General features: G+C 47.0%; 1 protein-coding gene across 1 annotated transcript; it reads right to left on the reverse strand.

Moving 5' to 3' along the window:
• Nucleotides 1-484: 484 nt before the first annotated feature.
• Nucleotides 485-6,366, reverse strand: LOC125509274 (protein Brevis radix-like 1). The gene is made up of 5 exons (XM_048674202.2): nucleotides 5,871-6,366; nucleotides 5,256-5,650; nucleotides 1,723-1,858; nucleotides 1,194-1,624; nucleotides 485-947 (listed from the first exon to the last, which is right to left on the reverse strand). The coding sequence occupies exons 1-5, from the start codon at nucleotides 6,030-6,032 to the stop codon at nucleotides 869-871; spliced, it is 1,203 nt and encodes a 400-aa protein (XP_048530159.2). The 5' UTR covers nucleotides 6,033-6,366; the 3' UTR covers nucleotides 485-868.
• Between the last annotated feature and the right edge of the window lie 17,223 nt (nucleotides 6,367-23,589).

Genomic DNA, 23,589 nt, shown 5'->3' on the forward strand with positions numbered 1-23,589 from the left:
GCTCCATCTTCTATGACCTCGGCGACGACAGGGCGACGGAGCGGGTGGGCCAGGTGCACGGCGCGTGCGATGGGGGTGTGCGTGGCGACCGACGACGAGGTGCTCCGGCGGGAGCGGATCAGGGAGGAGTGTCGGTGGGAAGCAACTGTTTTATCACTGGCAATTTTGCAATAAAAACCCTGCTTTCCTGCGTATTCAAGCGGCTTAGAGGACCTGGCAGTCAACGCCGCGTGGCTCGAGTTGACCACCGCCAAATCAGCGTATACGTACACAAAATCGTATATATGGACCGAAGTGAACCCCTAGAGCAAGTATATGGATGGTATTTAGGGTATTTTGAAGTACAGTGACTAAAGTGTCAACCGGCTTAAGTTTTGGGACCTATAGTGAATTTTTCTCAAAAGAAAAATAGCAACCGGTTGGATTGTAGACGAATGGACGAAACTTAAAACGAACATTTTTGGGCCTGCTTGAGGCGTACGCCTTGGTAAGAATCTGACATGCTGACAGCAGTTCAGGTGAAAACCCACAAAAAATTCCAGCATTCCAGGTGGGGAATTGGTTTTGGCAAGCCACAGTTTCAGAACAGATGGTATCTCTAGGCCAATGACACAGTACGCACCCTTTCGAGCTACCCGACACAAACGAAGTTCCTGCGCAATCTAAAGCCAAAAACCATGCATGAGAACATGTGGATGGCCACATAATCAGAGCCTTGCAGATTAGTATAGTTCAGTTTCTCAAGACGCCTTCACCACAGAGGGGGTAATGTTAGCTCAAACTGCAAATGTACAACATGGATCGACGGCTGGCTCATGTCAACGGCGAAGTTCTCAGTATTGTTTTCATCTGTGCTTCTTCTTCTGTCTCAGAGGTACTGTTGATGTATCCTCGCTCGGTTCTCTTCCCACCATAGCCTCGCGTGCATCTCGCTGAACTTCTCTCGGCTGCAAGGCAGAACAAGAGACATGGAATGATTGAGCATGTTGCCATGATCATAATTCATACCCTAGATAGTAAGAACAGGGCCACTGCCACCATTTCACCAAACTTGCATTGTCAGGATTAAGTTGTTATTCTGATTTCTGACTTCTTTTTCTTCCAATTTTAGGGACTTATGGACCGCCTCGAAAACTGCTCTTGGGTAATCTCATTCACAAAGAAATCAAATAAAGGCAGGACACAAGACAAACCTGAATCGAACACGGCGGAGTTCTCTGATGCCACCAGGCAAAGCCCGGATGGTAATATATACACCAGGCTGGTCTTCCTCAACCCATTCCCTCTCTTGGTCGCTTGCGTTGCTGATGGACACCGAGAGCTCATCGGACCTGTCAACCTCTTCTGGAGATGAACTCGTCCTCATCGACGCATCCATCGATGACGTTTCTGTCTTGGCCCCACTTATACTTGACAGCTTCGGTGTCGATGCCAGCCCCACTGAATCATAGCACTGGTGCCCATGGTGAGGGTGGAGACCGTTACAGTAGTGGTTAGAATGGTGCTCAAGAGAATCAGATGAAGAGTAACCCAGCGCTCCGCCCCCCGATGTTGGTCTCTGTAAAGAACGAGGCACTCGCTCCTTGTCCAGTGGTGGTGTTACCGGGCTGTCCTCCTTGGAGCTCTGTAGGAAAAGAAAGGCCATGGAACAGTGTAAAGGCACTACTACAAGACAGGATTTTAGTGATTGAAACAGCTAAGGATAAATTCAGCACGTCTCACCTCATCTTCAGACTTTGGAGTAGTAGGGAGAGGAACACTTTGATGGTTAAACCTCTGCACGTTGTAAAGTTCCATAACTTTGTCATAGTTTTCAGCCCACCATCTTTGCGCTTGCCATTTGTTGAACATCTCACGGCTGTCATACACCGTTCCATGCAGGAAAAAGTCGCAGCATGAGATACAGATGGAAACAACTTCTCATAGAGAAAGGTTAACAAGCATGCATTTTGTTTCCACTGTTGCTGTTTGTCTATGAATTCACTTTCCATTTATTTTTTATATGGTTACATTTTTTGTGTTGTAGCTTGTGCAAAACTTTGCATTGTACAGATCACATGGAAGGAAGATCCAAACTGTCACTTTAATGTACATAATTACAGAATAAGTAGTGAATCGATAAGACACGCTGGCTATAGCTGTATAGTACTCTACTTAATCACTGTATACAAAGCTGTGAAGAGTTAATGAATGCATGGGAATTAAGTCAGCACATGGGCAGAGATATCCTCCATGATCAAGGATCACAGAATAGAGTGTTTGCTTGCAGGCCACCTGCATGGAACAAAAAAAGAAGAAGAATGGAGTCTTTGCCTCCCAACTATAACATTCCAGACCAGACAAGGAAAGTTTTTCATTTCACAACTTATAAGCCCAAAATTGATGCTATTCCTATGCATCAGGTTTTTTTTTTCCTCATAAATCATGATGCCTGACAGTACATGTAGTTCTTTTATTTTGAAAGGATGGCAGGACATGTAGTTTTTTTAGTTCCACTTGCATCTATGCAGAGCTCTGTTTCATCACATGCATACCAACAAGTTTAGACCCCATGTTCAACTGATACAGTGAACAGCTAACCAACTTCACCTGGCAATCTAAATCCAGAACAGAATATATGGAGATCCAAATTTTCCGGGTATTATGACACACCATTTAAAAGAGGGGAAAGATGGCACACCATTTGAAAGGAAAGCCTTAGATGGATGAAATCTCAATATAAAATTAGAAACAATCTGTAAAGCGAGAAGAACTGAAACTATTCCATCCCTGTGATAATTGTACATCATGCTGATTGTCGAAGAGGTCAAAGGGCAGGACACACAAACAGAAGGAGATGGCCCACTACTATCAATTTACTGTGTTGCCCATGCTCCATTCAGAAAGAAATCACGAGTGTGCAGTGGTTAAGCCAATAGGTGCGTCGGCAGATCTGAAGCACATTAATCGACTGATCCATGCGTCAATGGAATGACAACTAGTGCATCCCGTGACAACGTTGGCAATCAGACTAATGTTACTTCACAAACTACCAAGTTTTGAATTGGCCTACTTGCCTTAGATCTAGACCCAGTGAACTAAACAAAACAACACCTGCACCCATGTTAAGATCCAGCTACTGTTTCAACCATAAAATACTATTTTATCCCTAATGATACTAGTGGGGGCCAATCAACATAGCTGGCCACAAGTAGCTCCCAACAAGAACCTTATTTTAACAATATTACTATGTTCACAAACAAATCTTAGAACGACTATTATAAACTCAATCCGAACACTACAAATTTATAATGAGCATATTTCACATGCACATTTTAAATTTATAGTGCCAAGACTAAGTTTGCAAAAGTGGTTTGTAAGATTGATTATGAGTGTAATATTGTTGGAACTAAAACTCTACACATGAGCAAAAATGCTTCCAGTTCAAGGGCCATGTTTGTTTGCTCTCCTGATAAGCCAGTGCAAAGAGACCCAACTACATATCAGTAAGACCACAAGCCAAGCAAATGGCCAAAGAAGAGAGAGGATCAGAACTTCTCTAATCCAACACTCATCTTTCCATTGAAGCTTCTTTAGGCCACAAGCCAAGCAAATGGCCAAAGAAGAGAGAGGATCAGAACTTTTCTAATCCAACACTCATCTTTCCATTGAAACTTCTTTATTGACTACCCAGTTGAGAGGTAGCTTGTGGGCCTTTCAAGTCTATCCCTGTTAATACTACCTCTTCCAGGAGAGGAAGTGTCATTGCCAGCACAGCAAATGTATGACTCTGATAGCATAAAGTACAAATGTGCAACCTGGACTTGCCCGTCATAGTATTGGTAAGTTCAAAATTCATAGCCAGCTGATACACTGGAGCTGCTACACCTCTACCGTGCACAACTGACATGATCCCGTAAACTCTATAATGTATGAATCAAGATTCTAAATCTGACAACTCTATAACATGCATGCTGACACATCTAGAATTCAACTTGGCTGGAGCACATCAGGGGCTAAATTTAGAGTTGACAATTAGTACCATTTTCTGAATTTAGAGTTAACCCGATTGTTCTCATTAGAGTCCATCCAGTTGTAAAATTTAAAAGAACCAAGGATTTACTAACTATAGAACACATAGGAGTGGCAAAATAGGGTGGCAGATATATACTAGAATATTTTGTAGTATTGCACATTAGCAAAAGTGCTGCAGTCAAGAGTCCATGCTGGATGGCTCTCCTGATAACCCGGTGTGGAGGGACCCAACTAGTACATATCAATAAGAAGGCCACCAGCCAAGCGAATGGCCAAAGAAGTGAGAGGAGCAGAATTTTTCTGTTCCAACATCTTTCAAAGTTTCAATTAAGCCTCTGTATTGGATACCCAGATAGGATGTAGCTTGTGGGCCTCTTTGTGTCTCTATCCCATGATAATACCACCCCTTTGGTGGAGAGGAAGCATCATCGCCAGCACAGCAGATGTATCATTTTCATAGCCTAAAGTACAAATGTGCAAGCTGGACTTGCCCCCACATAGAACTGGTAACTTCAAAATTCATAGCAAGTTGATGCACTGGAGCTTCTATGATTCTAGGGTGGGCAATTCTAAATCTACCGGCTCCTCACACAACATGCATTCTGACACATCTAGACTTCGACCTGGCTGGAGCACGTGAGGGGTTAAATGAGGGCCTATTCTAAAGTCAATGCGCCAGATTGTTCCCGTTTACAGCTCATCCAGTGTGTAAAAATCTCAAGGGATTTACTATCTATATATAGGACATATAGCAGTGAGGAAAAAGTGTAGCACATATTTTTGTAGTGCATAATCCAAAAAGAATCCCTCTGTAAACTAATATCTTTAGTGATCTAAAACGTCTTATATTAGTTTACAGTGGTAGTACTTATTTAAAAAAAGGCTTAAACAAGAGGTTAACCAAGAAAGCCTTAGGCTCAAATGTTTAACTATTCACATTAGGCATTTCTCAAAGAAAATTGTAGTAACTCTGAGCACTGAGCAGTAAAAAAGATGAAAGATACTACTTGGAACTTCAATTCGTTGAGAGTTTTCCAACACATTGCGCTTCATCCTTCTGCATTTTTTTTTACCAAATTTAACAAAAACATTTTTCTACTCTGAATGCAGGAGGGTCTCAAATCTCGATCACATTTTCTGAAAATGTAAACTAAGCCAACAAGGTATTTTCCAACCAACAATCAGAGTAATGCACTGGAGAAATGCAAATAATGCAGGCGCAATCGCGTAAGAGCACACACCTGAATCGGATGCGTTTGAGGTCGTTGCCACCTTGCGGCAGCGAGACGAAGGTGATGAGGACGCCGGGCTCCACCTGCGCCACCCATTCCTTGGCGTTGTCCTCCTTGCCGCCGCCGCCGCCAGATGACATCCCGTCCTCCTCCTCTTCTTCCTCCTCGTCGCCGGCGGGGAAGTCGGTGCGCGCGCTCATGGATGGCGTGGCCTCCCCGCTGGAGCCGCCGCCCGCGGCGCGCCGGTAGGCGTAGTGGAAGCGGTCGGAGGCGTCGGAGCCCCGGAAGCCGCTGCCGCCGCGGTGGTGGTACGGGTGGTGCCGCCCCGAGCCCCCCGCGGAGGAGCCGGCGCAGGGCTTGCAGTGCCGGTACGCGCCCGACGCCTTGAGCGCCATGTCCTTGATCTGAACCCAAGAAAATCCCCCGTCAATTCAGTCCCACCCGATCTGATGATTACGACCTCGAGACAAGATTCCAAAACCTAAAAGGCGTAACCTTCCAGACAGATTCAGACGACTTAAAAAATCCTTCGGATGAACAGAACAAGAGAAACGAAACAAAAAATCCAACATTTCAAGCAGGACTCCAGTGGCAAGAGATGCAAGCACAGTCCCGAGAGCCCACCTGGGCCGTGAGCGCCTTGATGGCCTGCCGGGTGCTAGGCGTGGCAGCGCCGCCCACGCCCGCGCCGGCATCGACGGCGTCCTCGTCCTCCGGCGGCTCGTGCAGCGGCGGCACCCCGCCGCCGCCGCCGAGCTGCCTGGAGCAGGCGATGCACGTGAGCATCCCGCCGCCGGCGAGCACGCACGCCCCCTCTGACCGACGGACAGCGACAGACCCGGAAAGCGAGACCGGGAGCGGCGCGCGGCCTTAAATGGCGGGGCGGCACGTAGCGTAGCGCACGGACGGCGACACGGGCCACGACGTGGCGGACCGAGTACACGCGCGCGCACGCACACCCCTCCTCGCCTCCGATCTCGAGCTCGAGTTAAGGGCATTAATGGCCGGATTAGTATATCTCGCGGTTTTAATGGCAGCGGCCGCACTGCGGCACGAGCCAAGTGGGATTTAATTTATGGAGCGGCTGCCCGCCTCCACGCCGCATTGTGGCTCGACTGGATCGACGGACCCATCAATGTAATGTAAAGCTTCCCTGACACGCCCCTGGTGGGTGGCGGGCCCCCGAGGGGCCGCGGCCGTGTGGCCACTGGCAGGAGCAGTAGTACTCGCCATTGCCATTGCCAGCAGAGGGAGAGAGAGTGAGAGTGAGTAGTATCAGCGGCAATAGTAGTAGTAGAACTTTTTTGTTTGTTCGCGAGCGTGTTGTTTCGACGGAGGTTCGGGTCGGTGGTGGGTGAAAAGGGTGAGGCGAAACGTTCAAAATGTCGTGAGGAGTGTAATTTTTCCTTCATATGTGCAGTGGTTTCATATGGACTCCCGGGGTTAATTTTAACTTAAGATTCTGACTCTCAGATTCGCCTCGAGAGGCGTGCTCTCCAGCTCAAACGATCTTCTGAATCTCTTTTGCTTAAATATTCATAGGCTCATTCCCACCTTCGGCGCCTGGTTTTGGATCATGGTTTGATTGCCACCGTTCCCACGATGCTTTGGGTACTTGTGCCGCTCTAGACGCCTCCGTGGATTCTACGGATAAGCAAACTACAAGAATCGACCGTTTCGAAAAGACATGCAAGCAACCTCAAAACCAATAATGTCAAGAAAAGACACGTTCCTTAAAAAAAACATGTCATTTAAGGGCATCTCCAACGCTCATGTTCAAACCCCTTTCAACTATCCGAACCATGGAAGTCATTTGACACGGGTCTGTATTAATCCGCAGGACAGTCTGGACATACTTTTTCTCGCAAACTAGAGACAAACGTGGAACTTTGCAGCCATTGGACAGCACCCACGCGGCCACGCCCGCTTCTGACCACTCTGGCCCACCCAAACCCCCTCCTCCCTCGTCTGCACGCGCTCCCGCCCACGCCAGCTGCCCCCATTTATGCCGCTGGTGAGTGGCCCAAAACGAATGCGGCCTCTCACTGCCTCTGCCATTGACGCGACGCACTGGTCGAGGGCGTCGCCGGCTGCACATTCGGTAAGGACACGACTCCTCGCCGCATTCAAACGCCTCCATTAAACTCGTGTGGAAGCCAGAGCGGGTCGGCATTAAACACAAGGTCGGGCAAGCTCCTCCCGTCCGCCCGCTATTTAAACTATGCCAGACGTCGAGCAAAAAACGCACCACACCTCCGCTCCCATCTCCTCTTGCACCATTTTTTTATAACATGATGTAGAGGTATAAACTCAAGCAATATGATGAAAACCCCATCTTTTTACCCTTGATGGCAACAATACAAATACGTGCCTCGCTATCCCTACTTTGTCGCTGGGTGAGGACACCGCAAGATTGAACCCAAAACTAAGCACCTCTCCCATTGCAAGAAAAACCAATCTAGTCGGCCAAACCAAACTGATAATTCGAAGAGAAATACAAAGATATCAAATCATGCATATAAGAATTCAGAAAAGATTCAAATAATATTCATAGATAAAATGACCATAAATCCACAATCCATCGGATCTCGACAAACACACTGTAAAAGAAGATTACATCGGATAGATCTCCAAGAACATCGAGAAGAACATGGTATTGAGCATCAAAGAGAGAGAAGAAGCCATCTAGCTACTAGCTATGGACCCGTAGGTCTGTGGTAAACTACTCACGCTTCATCGGAAGGGCAATAGAGTTGATGTAGAAGCCCTCCGTGATCGAATCCCCCTCCGGCAGTGTGCCGGAAAAGGCCCCAAGATGGGATCTCACGGGTACATAAGCTTACGGTGCCGGAAAAGTATTTTGATGGACGCTTCTGGTCGTTTGGGAATATTTGGGAACTTATAGGCCAAAGATTAGGGTTGGAAGAGTCCCATGGGGCTCACAAGCCAGGGGCACCCCCCTAGGGCGCGCCCTGAGGGCTTGTGGAGCCCTCGGGACTCTTCTGACTTCCTCTCCAAGTCCTACGTGTGTCTTCTGGTCCAAGAAAAATCATCATAAAGTTTTATTTCGTTTGGACTCCGTTTGATATATCCTTTTCTGTAAAACTCAAAAATAAGGAAAAAAACACAAACCGGCATTGGGCTCTGAGTTAATAAGTTAGTCCCAAAAATAATATAAAATAGCATATTAATGCATATAAAACATCCAAAACAGATAATATAATAGCATGGAACAATAAAAAATTATAGATATGTTGGAGACGTATCATTCGGCAACTCGGCACTCCAAGCCAGATCGCGGTGGCGAGTTGCTCCAAAAGACACGCGAGGGAGCATGGCGGAACGGGCATGGTAGCTGCCATGGACGAGGCCAGACACCGTGCCATCCGCCGTTAACATTGGCGGAACCACGGGCGGTCGGTGGAGAAAGAAACCGGCTATGTGGAGATCAACGAGTCAGTGGCTACGTGGTTTAAGGGATGTTTGGAAGCACAAGTAGTATCTCTACTTGGTGCAAAGAATTGGCTAGCATGAGGGAGAAAGGCAAGCTCAGCATGTTGAATGATCCATGACAATATACTTTATTTCAGATATAAGAAAACATAACCCATTACATTGTCTTCCTTGTCCACCATCAACCTTTTAACATGTCATATTCTAATGAGTGCTCACAATTACAAAAGATGTCCAAGATAGTATATTTATATGTGAAATCTCTCTTCCCTCAATATTCTTTCATGAATTGTTCAAGTGACCAATACAATGTTTGCTAACCTTCAATAAATTTACCACCTCTACTTCTTATATGTGAAGTCATTACTCCCCATGGGATAAGCATATGAAACATATATAATTTCAGATTTGTTAAATTCAATTCATTCAACCATTTACTCATAGGATATATGTGAAGCACGTGAATGAATAACAAACTACTCCGAAAGATATAAGTGAAGATCAATGAGTATTTAAATAATTATTTAGCTATGTGAAGACTCTCCCATTTAATAATTATTTAGCTATGTGAAGATCAATGGTGCAGTTCCAAGAAGAGCGTCATGGAAGGATCTACGTGTGAAGCGGAGTACATAGCTGCTTCGGGAAGCAGCAAATGAAGGAGTTCATATCCGATCTAGGTATCATACCTAGTGCATCGGGTCCAATAAAAATCTTTTGTGACAATACTGGTGCAATTGCCTTGGCAAATGAATCCAGATTTCACAAGAGAACCAAGCACATCAAGATACGCTTCAATTCCATCCGCGATCAAGTCAAGAAGGGAGACATAGAAATTTGCAAGATACAAACGGATCTGAATGTTGCAGACCCGTTGACTAAGCCTCTCTCACGAGCAAAACATGATCAACACCAAGACTCCATGGGTGTTAGAATCATTACAATGTAATCTAGATTATTGACTCTAGTGCAAATGGGAGACTGAAGGAAATATGCCCTAGAGACAATAATAAAGTTGTTATTTATATTTCCTTATATCATGATAAATGTTTATTATTCATGCTAGAATTGTATTAACCGGAAACTTAGTACATGTGTGAATACATAGAGAATCAGAGTGTCACTAGTATGCCTCTACTTGACTAGCTCATTAATCAATGATGGTTAAGTTTCCTAGCCATGGACAAGAGTTGTCATTTGACGAAAGGGATCACATCATTAGAGAATGATGTGATTGACTTGACCCATCTGTTAGCTTAGCACTATGATCATTTAGTTTATTGCTATTGCTTTCTTCATAACTCATACATGTTCCTATGACTATGAGATTATGCAACTCCCGAATACCGGAGGAACACTTAGTGTGCTATCAAACGTCACAGTGTAATTGGGTGATTATAAAGATGCTCTACGGGTGTCTCCGATGGTGTTTGTTGAGTTGGCATAGATCGAGATTAGGATTTGTCACTTCGATTGTCGGAGAGGTATCTCTAGGCCCTCTCGGTAATGCACATCACTATAAGCCTTGCAAGAAATGTGACTAATGAGTTAGTTGCGGGATGATGCATTACAGAATGAGTAAAGAGACTTGCCGATAATGAGATTAAACTAGGTATTGAGATACCGACGATCGAATCTCGGGCAAGTAACATACCGATGACAAAGGGAACAACGTATGTTGTTATGCGGTTTGACCGCTAAAGATCTTCATAGAATATGTAGGAACCAATATGAGCATCCAGGTTCCACTATTGGTTATTGACCGGAAGTGAGTCTCGGTCATGTCTACATAGTTCTTGAACCCATAGGGTCCGCACGCTTAACGTTCGATGACGATCGATATTATGAGTTTATGTGTTTTGATGTACCAAAGCTAGTTCGAAGTCCCGGATGTGATCACGGACATGATGAGGAGTCTCGAAATGGTCGAGACATAAAGATTGATATATTGGAAGGCTATGTTTGGACATCGGAATGGTTCCGGATGAGTTCGGGCATTTACTGGAGTACCGGGGGTTACTGGAACCCCCCGGGGAGTCAATGAGTCTTTATTGGGCCTTAGTGGGAGAGAGGAGGAGGCGGCCAGGTGGAGGGCACCCCCCAAACCCAGTCCAAATTGGGTGCCCCCCCTTTTCCTTCCCTCTCTCTCCCTCTTCCTTCTTCTCCTACTCCAACTAGGGAAGTGGGGACCTACTCCTACTGGGAGTAGGACTCCCCCTTGGGCACGCCATAGAGAGGGTCGGCCCTCCCCTTCTCCCATCCTTTATATACGGGGGAGGGGGGCACCCTATAGACACAAGTTGACAGTTGTCTTAGCCGTGTGCGGTGCCTGTCGGTGTCAAAACCGGCGGATCTCGGGTAGGGGGTCCCGAACTGTGCGTCTAGGATCGATTGTAACAGGAGACGGGGGACACAGTGTTTACCCAGGTTCGGGCCCTCTCTATGGAGGTAACACCCTACGTCCTGCTTGATTAATCTTGATGAATATGAGTGTTATAAGAGTTGATCTACCACGAGATCGTAATGGCGAAACCCTAAAAGCCTACCCTGTATGACTATGGTAATGAGTACATCCTTTGCGGACTAACCCCTCCGGTTTATATAAATACCGGGGGGACCTAGGGTTTACATAGAGTCGGTTACATTAGAAGGAATCTTCATAGTCGGTCGCCAAGCTTGCCTTCCACACCAAGGAGAGTCCAATCCGGACACAGGTACAGTCTTCGGTCTTCAAGTCTTCACAGCCCATCAGTCCGGCCCATGGATAACAGGCCGGACGCCCGAGGACCCCTTAGTCCAGGACTCCCTCAGTAGCCCCTGAACCTGGCTTCAATGACGAGGAGTCCGGTGCATAGATTGTCTTCGGCATTGCAAGGCGGGTTCCCTTCTATCTTGTAACACCCCCAGTGTCGGTGTCAAAACCGGCGGATCTCGGGTAGGGGGTCCCGAACTGTGCGTCTAGGCGGATGGTAACAGGAGACAAGGGACATGATGTTTTTACCCAGGTTCGGGCCCTCTCGGTGGAGGTAAAACCCTACTCCTGCTTGATTAATATTGATGATATGGGTAGTACAAGAGTAGATCTACCACGAGATCAGAGAGGCTAAACCCTAAAAGCTAGCCTATGGTATGATTGTTGTGATTGTGTCCTACGGACTAAACCCTCCGGTTTATATAGACACCAGAGGGGGCTAGGGTTACACAGAGTCGGTTACAAGGAAGGAGATCTACATATCCGTATTGCCAAGCTTGCCTTCCACGCCAAGGAGAGTCCCATCCGGACATGGGACGAAGTCTTCAATCTTGTATCTTCATAGTCCAACAGTCCGGCCAATGGTTATAGTCCGGCCGTCCGGATACCCCCTAATCCAGGACTCCCTCAGTAGCCCCTGAACCAGGCTTCAATGACGACGAGTCCGGCGCGCAGATTGTCTTCGGCATTGCAAGGCGGGTTCCTCCTCCGAATACTTCATAGAAGATTTTGAACACGAGGATCGTGTCCGGCTCTGCAAAACAAGTTCCACATACCACCGTAGAGGGAGAGAGTAACATTTCCACAAATATAATCTGCTGACGTATTCTGTAGCGTGACATCACACCACAGCCAAGCCTTTATTCGAATCGTTTTTTTACTGTCCCACCTCAGCGCCTTTTGCGAGGCGGTTTCCTTGGCACGTCTTGTCAAAGCAGAGATCGTGTCCCCTTATCATGGGATTCTCATCAATACGGGCGTGGGTAACCCAACCGTGCCATTGATTACGACTCTTGGGGGATAAGCGAGTTTTACCAGGCTGGTGGGGACGCATAGTTTCGTCCGCCCATATAAAGGGATAAGGATTCACCTTTTCATCCACGCCTTCTTCCTCCTTTGCTCATCCATTTTCGCACACTCGAGCTCCAGCGCCCAAGTCCGCACTTCCCACCTCAACCCTCTCCAACCATGTCCAGAGCGGGAGACAGGTGGATGGTATCCTCCGTCACGGAGGGACACATCAAGAAGCTGAGGGGAGCCGGATACCTGCCCGACGACATCGTGCACCGGCTCCCAGATGAGGGGCGGCTCATCCCCACCCCCAGGCCCCACGAGAGGGTAGTGTTCCTTACCCATTTCCTCCGCAGACTGGGATTCCCTCTCCACCCATCCGTCCGGGGGCTCATGTTCTACTACGGCCTGGATTTCCACGATCTGGCCCCGAACTTCATCCTCAACATCTCGGCGTTTATCGTCGTGTGCGAGGCCTTCCTTGTTGGAAATATGCCCTAGAGGCAATAATAAATTAGTTATTATTATTATTATATTTCATTGTTCATGATAATCGTTTATTATCCATGCTAGAATTGTACTGATAGGAAACTCAGATATGTGTGTGGATACATAGACAACACCATGTCCCTAGTAAGCCTCTAGTTGACTAGCTCATTGATCAATAGATGGTTACGGTTTCCTGACCATGGACATTGGATGTCGTTGATAATGAGATCACATCATTGGGAGAATGATGTGATGGACAAGACCCAATCCTAAGCCTAGCACAAAGATCGTGTAGTTCGTATGCTAAAGCTTTTCTAATGTCAAGTATCATTTCCTTAGACCATGAGATTGTGAAACTCCCGGATACCGTAGGAGTGCTTTGGGTGTGCCAAACGTCACAATGTAACTAGGTGGCTATAAAGGTTCACTACAGGTATCTCCGAAAGTGTCTGTTGGGTTGGCACGAATCGAGACTGGAATTTATCACTCCGTGTAAACAGAGAGGTATCTCTGGGCCCACTCGGTAGGACATCATCATAATGTGCACAATGTGACCAAGGAGTTGATCACGGGATGATGTGTTACGGAACGAGTAAAGAGACTTGCCGGTAACGAGATTGAACAAGGTATCGAGATACCGACGATCGAATCTCGGGCAAGTATCGTACCGATGGACAAAGGGAATTGTATACGGGATTGATTGAATCCTTGACATCGTGGTTCATCCGATGAGATCATCGTGGAGCATGTGGGAGCCAACATGGGTATCCAGATCCCGCTGTTGGTTATTGACCGGAGAGCTGTCTCGGCCATGTCTGCATGACTCCCGAGCCCGTAGGGTCTACACACTTAAGGTTCGATGACGCTAGGGTTATAGGGAAAGTATGTATGTGGTTACCGAATGTTGTTCGGAGTCCCGGATGAGATCCCGGATGTCACGAGGAGTTCCGGAATGGTCCAGAGGTAAAGATTATATATGGGAAGTCATCATACGGTCACCGGAATAATTCGGGGGTTACCGGTATTGTACCGGGACCACCGAAGGGGTTCCGGGGTCCACCGGGAGGGTCCACCTGCCCCGGAGGGCCCTATGGGTTGTATGTGGAGAGGGACCAGCCCCTTAGTGGGCTGGGCGCCTCCCCCCCTAGGGCCCATGCGCCTAGGGTTTGGGGGAACCCTAAAGGGGGGGCGCCCCCCTTGCCTTGGGGGGCAAGGCAACCCCCCTTGGCCGCCGCCCCCTCCTCAGATTGGATCTGAGGGGGCCGGCCCCCCTCTCCCTTGCCCCTATATATATATGTGGGGGTTGGGAGGGCAGCCGCACCCAAGTTCTGGCGCAGCCCTCCCCCTTTCCCAAGTCCTCCTCTTCTCCCGCGGTGCTTGGCGAAGCCCTGCAGGATTACCACGCTCCTCCTTCACCACCATGCCGTCGTGCTGCTGCTAGATGGAGTCTTCCCCAACCTCTCCTTCTCCCCTTGCTGGATCAAGGCGTAGGAGACGTCACCGGGCTGTACGTGTGTTGAACACGGAGGTGCCGTCCGTTCGGCACTAGGATCATCGGTGATTTGGATCACGACGAGTACGACTCCATCAACCCCGTTCACTTGAACGCTTACGCTTAGCGATCTACAAGGGTATGTAGATGCACTCTCCTTCCCTCGTTGCTAGACTTCTCCATAGATTGATCTTGGTTATGCGTAGAAAATTTTGAATTTCTGCTACGTTCCCCAACATTCCTCCGCATCGAGCCCCACTTCGGCTTATGGCTGAAGACCTTCAATGTCAAGCCGAAGGTAGTGAGCGGCTGCCAGGCGGAGTGCGGAGGCGCCATGGTGGGCAAGATGCCCAACGTCACATGGCTCGAGGGCTCCTTCATGGAGACCATAAAGGGGTGGCAATCAGGGTGGTTCTATATCACCGAGCCGCGTGACCCCGAATGGGCAGCGGCTCCCGAGTTCCGATCTGGCATCCCCATGCGGCTCACCTCCTGGCAAGAGAAGGGCCTGTCCTGGGGTAGTTCGGGAGAGCTGGCCGGACTCCAAACATGTATCCAAAACATGGTGAGCAAGAAGCTCAAACTCGTCAACGTAGTCCAGGTCATGCTCATCCGCCGGATCCTCCCGTGTCAACGACGGGCTTTCAATTTGTGGGAGTTCGACCCGGCCCAGCACCAAACTCTGAACAGGCTCTTCGACACAACACACGAGGATGCCTGGAAGGTGCTATTCAAGGGCGCCGAGGTTCCCCCTCCCACTACCGAGGATCGCGGATTCTGCGCGAAGCGCCAAGCCAGTGCGGTAAGCTGTTTTTACCTCTTACAGGATACTCGTTTTTCATAGTTTGACTCTATGCAGGATCTAAGCTCCCGTACCTTTGACAGGACTGGCAGGAGACGGCCAGACAGATCGACTGTCCGGCTCCTTTGCCCGAAGGCCCAGCGGACGCCCGCTTGGCGGAGCTGCTGGTTCTGGCACCTTACGTGGTGCCGGAGAAGAAGGCCAAGAAGAAGGCCACGGGAACCCGAAAGAGTTCCTGGCGCCCGGTGGTGTCGGACTCGTCGTCCGATGACTCCGAGGCGCACTCCTCCCAAGAAGATGAGGAGGAGGAAAAAGAGGCTTCTTCCCCTCCAGCAGGGGGAGAAAAGAAAAGGAAGGCCGCCCCAACGGGGGAGGCCGGAGGGTCCAAGAAGGGAAGGACCCTTCCTCCGGACTACTCCACCAACGCCGCTGACGGCGAAGAGGAGTGGCTACCCAGGGCCAAGCCCCTGGCGAAGTCATAAGTATTCGGACACCAGAGTGACTCGTAGCGTTCCTTTATTGCACAGCTTCTCCTAACGCCGAATATAATCATGCAGTCCGCCCCGAGCCCACACTACAAAAAAATACACTTCCGTGATGATACGTGTTTGTCACAGTAGGTCATTTTTTGTCATGCATGTACATCCATGACAAATTTATGATAGAATCAAGATAGTCATACATGTGCTGTCGTAGAAGTGTTCCATGACATTACCAAAATTATCATCACGGAAGTGTCCAGTTCCATGACAATAAATCGCGCGTCACAGAAGTGCTTTCGTCAAGGGTGACCGACATGTGGCATCCACCGTAACGGAACGCCGTTGAGCTATCGGGTCGGGTTTTGGATCCGATAACCCGTTAACAGCCCCGACCAATGGGGATTTTCCACGTGTAGAATCATCATTGGCTGGAGGAGACACGTGTCAACTCATCCAATGGGCGAGACGCGCCTATGATATGTTGACACGTGGACTGGCCCATCAAGTTTAAATGGGTCGGCCCAACTGAAGGCCCACAAGATTTTGCGGACCATAATGGGCCGGCCCAGCTAAAGGCCCACGAGATTTTGCGGACCATAATGGGCTGGCCTAGCTAAAGGCCCACAAGATTTTGCGGGCCATAATGGGCCGGCCCAGGTAAAGGCCCACAAGATTTTTTTTGTGCCATAATGGGCCGGCCCAGGTAAAGCCCACAAGATTCTTGCGGGTCATAATGGGCCGGCACAGCTAAAGGCCCACGAGATTTTGCCGACATTAACGGGCCGGCCCAGCTATAGGCCCACAAGAATTTGTAGACCCTAGTAGGCCGGCCCATTAACTGCCTGCCATGTTTTAGGTCAAATGCCGACCCATATTTGATCCGGTCCATTAATGGCCTGCCACGCTCCGGGCCTAATAGTGGCCCATATGAAATCCGGCCCGTTAAAGGCCTACCACGTTCTGGGCCAAATTACGACCCAGATCAGGTCCGGCCCTTTAAGAGGCTTTGGGCTCAATTATGGCCCGTAACAGATTCGGCCCGTCAACTGGACACTATGCTTTTGGGCCCACTTGCAAAAGGCCCACTTAGTAATTCGATCTGATATTAGTTTTGGCCTGTTAAGGGCCCGTTTAACATTTCGGCCCTATATTAATTTCAGCCTGTTAAAAGCCCATCATATAGTTGGGCCTCACTACGGCCCGGTTTGCATCCGGCCTGCTCGCAGTCGATATCTGATTGGGCCAAACAAGGACCGAGACAATTTTTCGGCCTGTTAAAAGCCCGTGATTTGATTTGCACAATCATGGGTCGGGGTTCATTTCGGGCTACTGCCGGCCCATGAGCTGATCAGCACGTTTCAGGCCCAACCTACATCGTGATTGCATGACGGCCCGATTATGTACCGTAATTTTACGGTTTGGCCGGTTTACTGCGAAGACAGGGTATATATACAGTAAAATAACCGCAGCATCGTGAATAAGAAAAAACCTATACTATACAATAAAGAAATTACGGCATATTACATCCACTGGGCATCAAAGTTCGCCACTATGATAATAAAGCACAAGCAGACAGCAGATTACATACACCGGACATCAAAGATCGCCACCAGTGCAAATAAACACGCCGACAAAATAATATACAAAACCGACAACACTTAAATAGAGTTCAAGAAAGGTTAGCCCTGCTGGGGAGCTGCAGCGCAAGAAGCTGAGCAAGATGATGAGACTGCGCTTGTTCAACACTTATATCTTCCTCACTCTGAAAGATAAACAAGCAGATAGATGACAGGTTTTGCACATAAAAGTATCAGTGCTGCCAATTCATCACATTTCTTACTGATGAATAAAGTGACACAGTTTAAATTTTCATTAACACAATATGGTATTGTTCAGGTCAAGACATGGTAGGAAATGACATTGTGAAGGAGTTGGCAGCTTCACGACACCACTGGATTATAGATCAAGAACTCGTAAGTATCAATGGTTAGTGTGTTGTCAATTTATACCATTTTAGATTGGCAAATAAAGAGACGGTTTAAATAATAGTAGAATGATATGACATTGTTCATAGTTAAGACATTGCAGAATATGACATTGTGCTGTAGTGGGTAGGTTCACCACACCACTAGATTACAAATGAAGAACAGAAGCATACATGCAGTGCAAAAGAAGATCACTTGCTCTGTATAGTTTAATTTACATGGTATGAAGAAGGAACTTGGTTGTACAACTGAAAACTTAAATTGAGAAAGGACAAACTTTTGTTTATGAACTACATATAATAAACTTTAAACAAGCAATTTGATGCAAACACCAAAAATAAACAGATGTGGCAGTCATGCCTAACCAAATATATACAACAAAGTTTGAAGGCTGGAGATGGACAAACTTACATTATTGATGAAGACATGCTCTATAAAGGCCTTGTCCATGCTGATGGGGGGGGGGCAATTCAAGAAGTTTACCACAGAATCTTCTTCAAAAGCATTGCTTTTATTCTACATTTTGTTAAGAGTAAATATAGATGTGATAATATACGAAAAAATGGAGAATATTTAAGATAAGATGAAGAGTGATGCTACATAACCAAGTAGCTATAAATGCAAGTGCAGCGATACAGGAAAAAGGTACAACCAAGAGCAATGCACAGCTAAACTTCTTCAGTACCAACCTTATGGTAAGAGTAAATATAGATCTGATGTGTAGAAAATGGAGGGCAAAGGAAAATAAGCTGCAGAGTGATGGTACATGAACACCTACCTGTCATTATAACTACACTGATAAAGGACAGCATGTACTTACAAGAACAATGCAGAGCTAAAAAAACATTGGCAGTGGATATATTCTACACTAATGTAACCATTCATACAGATCAGATAATTTGGAGCGAACAATTGATAAAAACATTGGCATTGGATATATTCTACACTAATGTAAGCATTTGAGTGGAAAAACATGGTATGATGACAGATGGAATATGTATTGATAATGGATGGGCATGGCATCTCGACATATATGATGAGTAAACTAAGCAGATGGCGGTGCAACAAAGTAGTAGAAATGCAAGACAACATATGCAAGATACGCACAATCAATAAAACCTTGCCAAATTAGAACATGCACCTTGATGGGTGAACAGGACAGGTCATCTGCCTTTGACTCCTCGAGGTTAGAATAGTCATTAGGATGATATTCTGAACATGAATCAATAGGTGGGGAGCGTACGAGTTTCATTGCTTCCAGAATGGCACTCAATGCCTTGGTGCCAATTTTGTAAGTCATTGCAGTGTTCCACAATATTCTTCTGATGCGCGGATTCTGATATTCACTGTAATTGCGTATGATATCTGAGAACCATGAAAACATAAATAGTTGTGAGATTATCTTTGTCATGCAGATGATATTCTAATATAGGGGCACCCCTGTAAATACGTGTGTGCTATCACTGGATTCTGATGAGAGAGCTCATGTGTGCTGTAATATGGTGCGTGCATTTATATAATCTGGCACAAGTACACAAAAAATAGGCTTCAGAAGTAAGGATAGTTGGCAGATGATAGGTTCATAATATACTGTATAGGGAGTTTATTGCCAAACCATGATAACAAGAGCACACAGCAACTAGGCAGATCATAGTGTACATAACAGGGGTACACCATAACCAGGATATATAGATCGGGAAAGTGGAACTGGCTGGAAATTACGGTGTTGTATTGCCGCTAGTAATTGAAAGCCTATCGATCACGTACAGGCCAGCTCTATCAGCTGTTAGACTGCAGATGTCCCTGCTCCCCTTCCTGACAAGGAACATACTGTGCTTCCCATACAGAACACCGCACGGGCCGCCGGCCGAACCACCGCCCCACCACCCGTGTTCCTCCGCCACCCCCACTCCACCCCCGCCCCCACCCGCGTCGAGTTTTCTTCGTTCGACGAGGCCCCACCACCGCCCCCCAAAACCACCGTCCCCACCCGAGCCCCTTCGATCGCACCGGCGAACTCCGGCGAGCTCTGAAAAATCGACTGACCCAATTTTGAAATTTAGTCTACTGTGATTTAACTAGTGTGGAATATAAAAGGGGAAAACCATGAGCATTGCGAGTATGATGTTGAGTGTGCCATGGCGGATCTGAAGGTGCAAACCGGACAAAGGCAACTTCGCAACCAAGACAAGAATCAGAGTAAAGCAGTGGCGATCTATTTTCTTGTTGTGATAAATAAGTTGAGCAGATACGAAAGAGTACCGCCTCTGGTGTGGCGCCGTGTAGGCATCTGCTGAGAATTTGACGGTGCTGCGGTAGCGATGGCTGTCGGCGGCATGGAAGCAGATCTAGGAGGGTAGATGGTGGCGGCGGGGCGCGGTGGACGAGACAGTCGTAGGAGCGGCGCCGGCAAGGTGGACGACGGCGGGGATGAAGCGAGAGGACGGGATGCAAGGATCCCGGTCCGAAGCCGTGGATGAGAGAGGTCGATCTCTCGTAATGGACGGCGGCGTCGGGGTATCAACTCCGGCATGGTGGAGGAGGACGGCGGTGGATGGGGTGGCGGACGGCGGCGGACGGAGGAGGGTGGGGTGGAAAGGGTGTTTTGGCGCCCACGGAGTACGAATGGGGAAAAGGGAGGTAGAGAGGAAGGGGGGAACCACGTATTCAGGGCGCGCTTGTCTCAAATGCGAGGAAATTTACAAACTTAGCCCCCGTTTCAAATTTCTACTACATCACAGCAACACTAGTCGGTTGGGGATAGGACGGTAATCTCACATACACCGAATATTTGCCGACGAGAGTTTGTTTTTGGCGCCCACCATGTATGAATATGAATCTGGGAGGGAGTCGATTTCGGCCGAGGACACACTGTGTTTTGGCGCCCACCGTGTATGAATTCGGGTGAGAGGCGGTTACGTCACGTTTAGGTGAAATTACAAACCTACCCCTATCGAAACCTATAGAAATCCAGCATATAGGATTTGCGTGGCAGGGATAGGCAGTAGTGATTTCCATCTCGCAGATTTTGGTTTCGGGTGGTTACTGCGACTTTTCCCGCTTCATTCAAATTTTGTAGAGTGCACGTTTACCGTGCCAACTCAATTCGAATCCCGTTTGTATTCTATTTTTTTCGGACGGGGTCCATTTTCAATTGGAATTACATTCTATATACATCATTTTTTTATATATACTTTCAAAAGCACAACACCATTTATACATAAATATGGTTTACAAATGGCATGATCTCAGATTCATAAGGTTGTATCCATCAATTTGGATTTTCAAATATTTGAAACCACTTTATGTTGAAATCCTATGTATGCATTCCTTGCTAACCGTCTCCAATTAATGTGTGTTTCATGCGGATTTTTTTACTTCTCAAACATGTATAATGTGTTTCACACACGCAACATATAGTGTAATCCCGTTTAGACATTAATTGCATATAAACCATGCATTTTTTGTAATTGAAGAATCTATGGATCACCAATATTGATAAACTATATAACATTACACGTGTGCCCAAATTCAAATGAATATGCATGTTTGATACACCAATTTGCGTTATGATATTATCGATGTCGTGATCTCCAGTTTAAATATTTGAATCCCCTTTAATCCAGATATTTGTCTCATATAGCTATCACTCATGCTTATATAGCACTATCTCTCTGGACCTATACGCGTTCATCGTCTCTCAGGTATCTCTCGTGCTACCTGTATGTCGACAATGATCTTTTATCTTCGTAACACACTAACGGTACTCTCTCCCTCGACCTTCATCACTCTATCTCTCTCTAAGTATATCTCGCTCCCTGCTATGTGTCTCTAACTATGATTCTCCATGTGGAATCTCTTTCTCTCACACAAACACAAAACTTTGTCTCCCAGGGTCTCATTTCTCTCTACTATTCCCATGTGTGCCACTCGCACACCCCTCATACAGAGATGTCTTTCGCTCCTTAGATATGAGAACCTACGACTCTTCCTCTTCAATATCTCTTTCTCACACACAAACACAAACTTTGTCTCCCAGGGTCTCATATTTCTCCATTGTTCTCTTGTATGTCGCTCACACACACCCTCTCTCCCTAGAGATATCTTGTGTTCCCTCATATGTCTCTCTAGCTATCACTCTCATTGTGAAATATCTTTCTCTCTTGCAGACACAAAACTCCGTCTCTCTGGATCTCATTTCTCTCTGATATCTGTTTGTATGTGACTCACACGCACCCTCTCTCTCTCTCACACCCACACACATAACCCAGCCTTCTGATCCACTATACTCCTATCTCTAACGCACACTAGCTAGCATCTTTATCTTTCTATTTATTTGTTTCTCCATCAACCTTCTTTCTCGCCCTCACTCTTGATTCCTATCACGCACACTACATATGTTTCTCTCTACATGCAGTCAAGTGCCCTCTCACACACATATATAACTTCACCCTTTGAACCACCCGACGGTCATCTCCAACACCCAAACTAGCGGATGTCCCTCTAGCTAGCATCTCCATCTCTGTATCTATCTGTAGTTTCTCCGTCAACATTTCTTTCTCGCACGGAGTCTTGCTTCCTATCACCCACACTATATATGTCTCTCCATACATATGCATTTATAGGTTGGTCTCTTTTGCACAATCGTTGCGCCTCACTCCCTCTGCTCGCCATAGATGCATGCTCCAGCCCACGCCACTATCTCTTAAAGACAAAAACACATGCTCAATTGTTGGGACTTCTTCCATGCATTCTCACATGCATGCATATTGTCATACCGATCCACCTCTCCCATGTCGTTGATCTTATGACTTATGTCTTCTTTCTTTTATCTCGATCATGCGCGCGCGCACACACACACATCCCACGTATACATGTATACCTCTCACACATGCACGTTCAAGGTCTCTATGTCTCCATACGTAGTTAATTACCCTCAATCCTAACGCCACATTGAATCGTTCTCCTCTTTTGTGCACATAACTTCCGCCTGGATGGGTAAAACACACACTCACACTTAACAATATCCTTCTAGCTACCCCCGCCTCTCACTCTTCCCCTATATCCCTGGAACCAATAAGACCATCCATTAGTTTAATTCCCGCCTACATGCACCATTGATATATAGTAGTCTTCCTCGGTGTCTCTCAAACAAACACGTTCTCTCGAAGTCGACTCCTCTCACGCGCACACAGCTTCTCTTCCCTATCTACGGGCATTTTCTCTCTCGCACCCCATCGTTGGTGGCCTCTGCCATACACATCACCTCTCTATGATGAAAGCCATGGACACTTAAATTACATCCGCCACAGAGGACCCCGCGACACACGCACGCACCCTCCCAACACACACACACACAGACTCCATCTCTATCTCTCTCTCTCTCTCACACACACACAAACACACACACACACACGCAAGCACGCCCCCCCCCCCACACACACTAAGACTCCATCTCTCTCCCTCTCTCTCACACACAAACAAACTAAGACTCCATCTCTCTCTCTCTCACACACACACCCCCCCACACACTAAGACTCCATCTCACACACACATGCTCTAGGCGGAGCATTTGTTCCTACCACCCTTCATCCAACCATACCCGTATGATGAACAATCAACTTTATTTACTTGCATAACATGGACAAATTCCACTTTACTTTAATAGTCAGCAAACTTATCATCTGTACCCTTATAAAAAAATGAGTTGGTGGTGATGGTGTGCCTGCCATCTTGTAATACAGACCGTATGATCTATATCTGAGGATAGAAAGCAAACTATGATAATTTTACAAAAGATACCCGCACCTCTCTCCACATCATTATCTCCCGCAACCTCATTGCTCAACAATTAAAAAAGGAATAAGTCTCTGGAAC

This window comes from Triticum urartu, chromosome 5A (assembly GCF_056163025.1).
Source record: "Triticum urartu cultivar PI428250 chromosome 5A, HENAU_Tu73, whole genome shotgun sequence".
NCBI classification, from domain to species: Eukaryota; Viridiplantae; Streptophyta; class Magnoliopsida; order Poales; family Poaceae; genus Triticum; species Triticum urartu.

What these genes read in the sequence shown, in the direction of transcription:
- LOC125509274 (XM_048674202.2), bottom strand. Translation starts at nt 6,032, where the DNA reads ATGCTCACGTGCATCGCCTGCTCCAGGCAGCTCGGCGGCGGCGGCGGG. An exon ending in CTCCAAAGTCTGAAGATGAG is followed by an intron (nt 1,625 to 1,722) that starts GTGAGACGTGCT and finishes CTTTTCCTACAG; the next exon opens with AGCTCCAAGGAGGACAGCCC. An exon ending in CTCCGCCGTGTTCGATTCAG is followed by an intron (nt 948 to 1,193) that starts GTTTGTCTTGTG and finishes TCTGCCTTGCAG; the next exon opens with CCGAGAGAAGTTCAGCGAGA.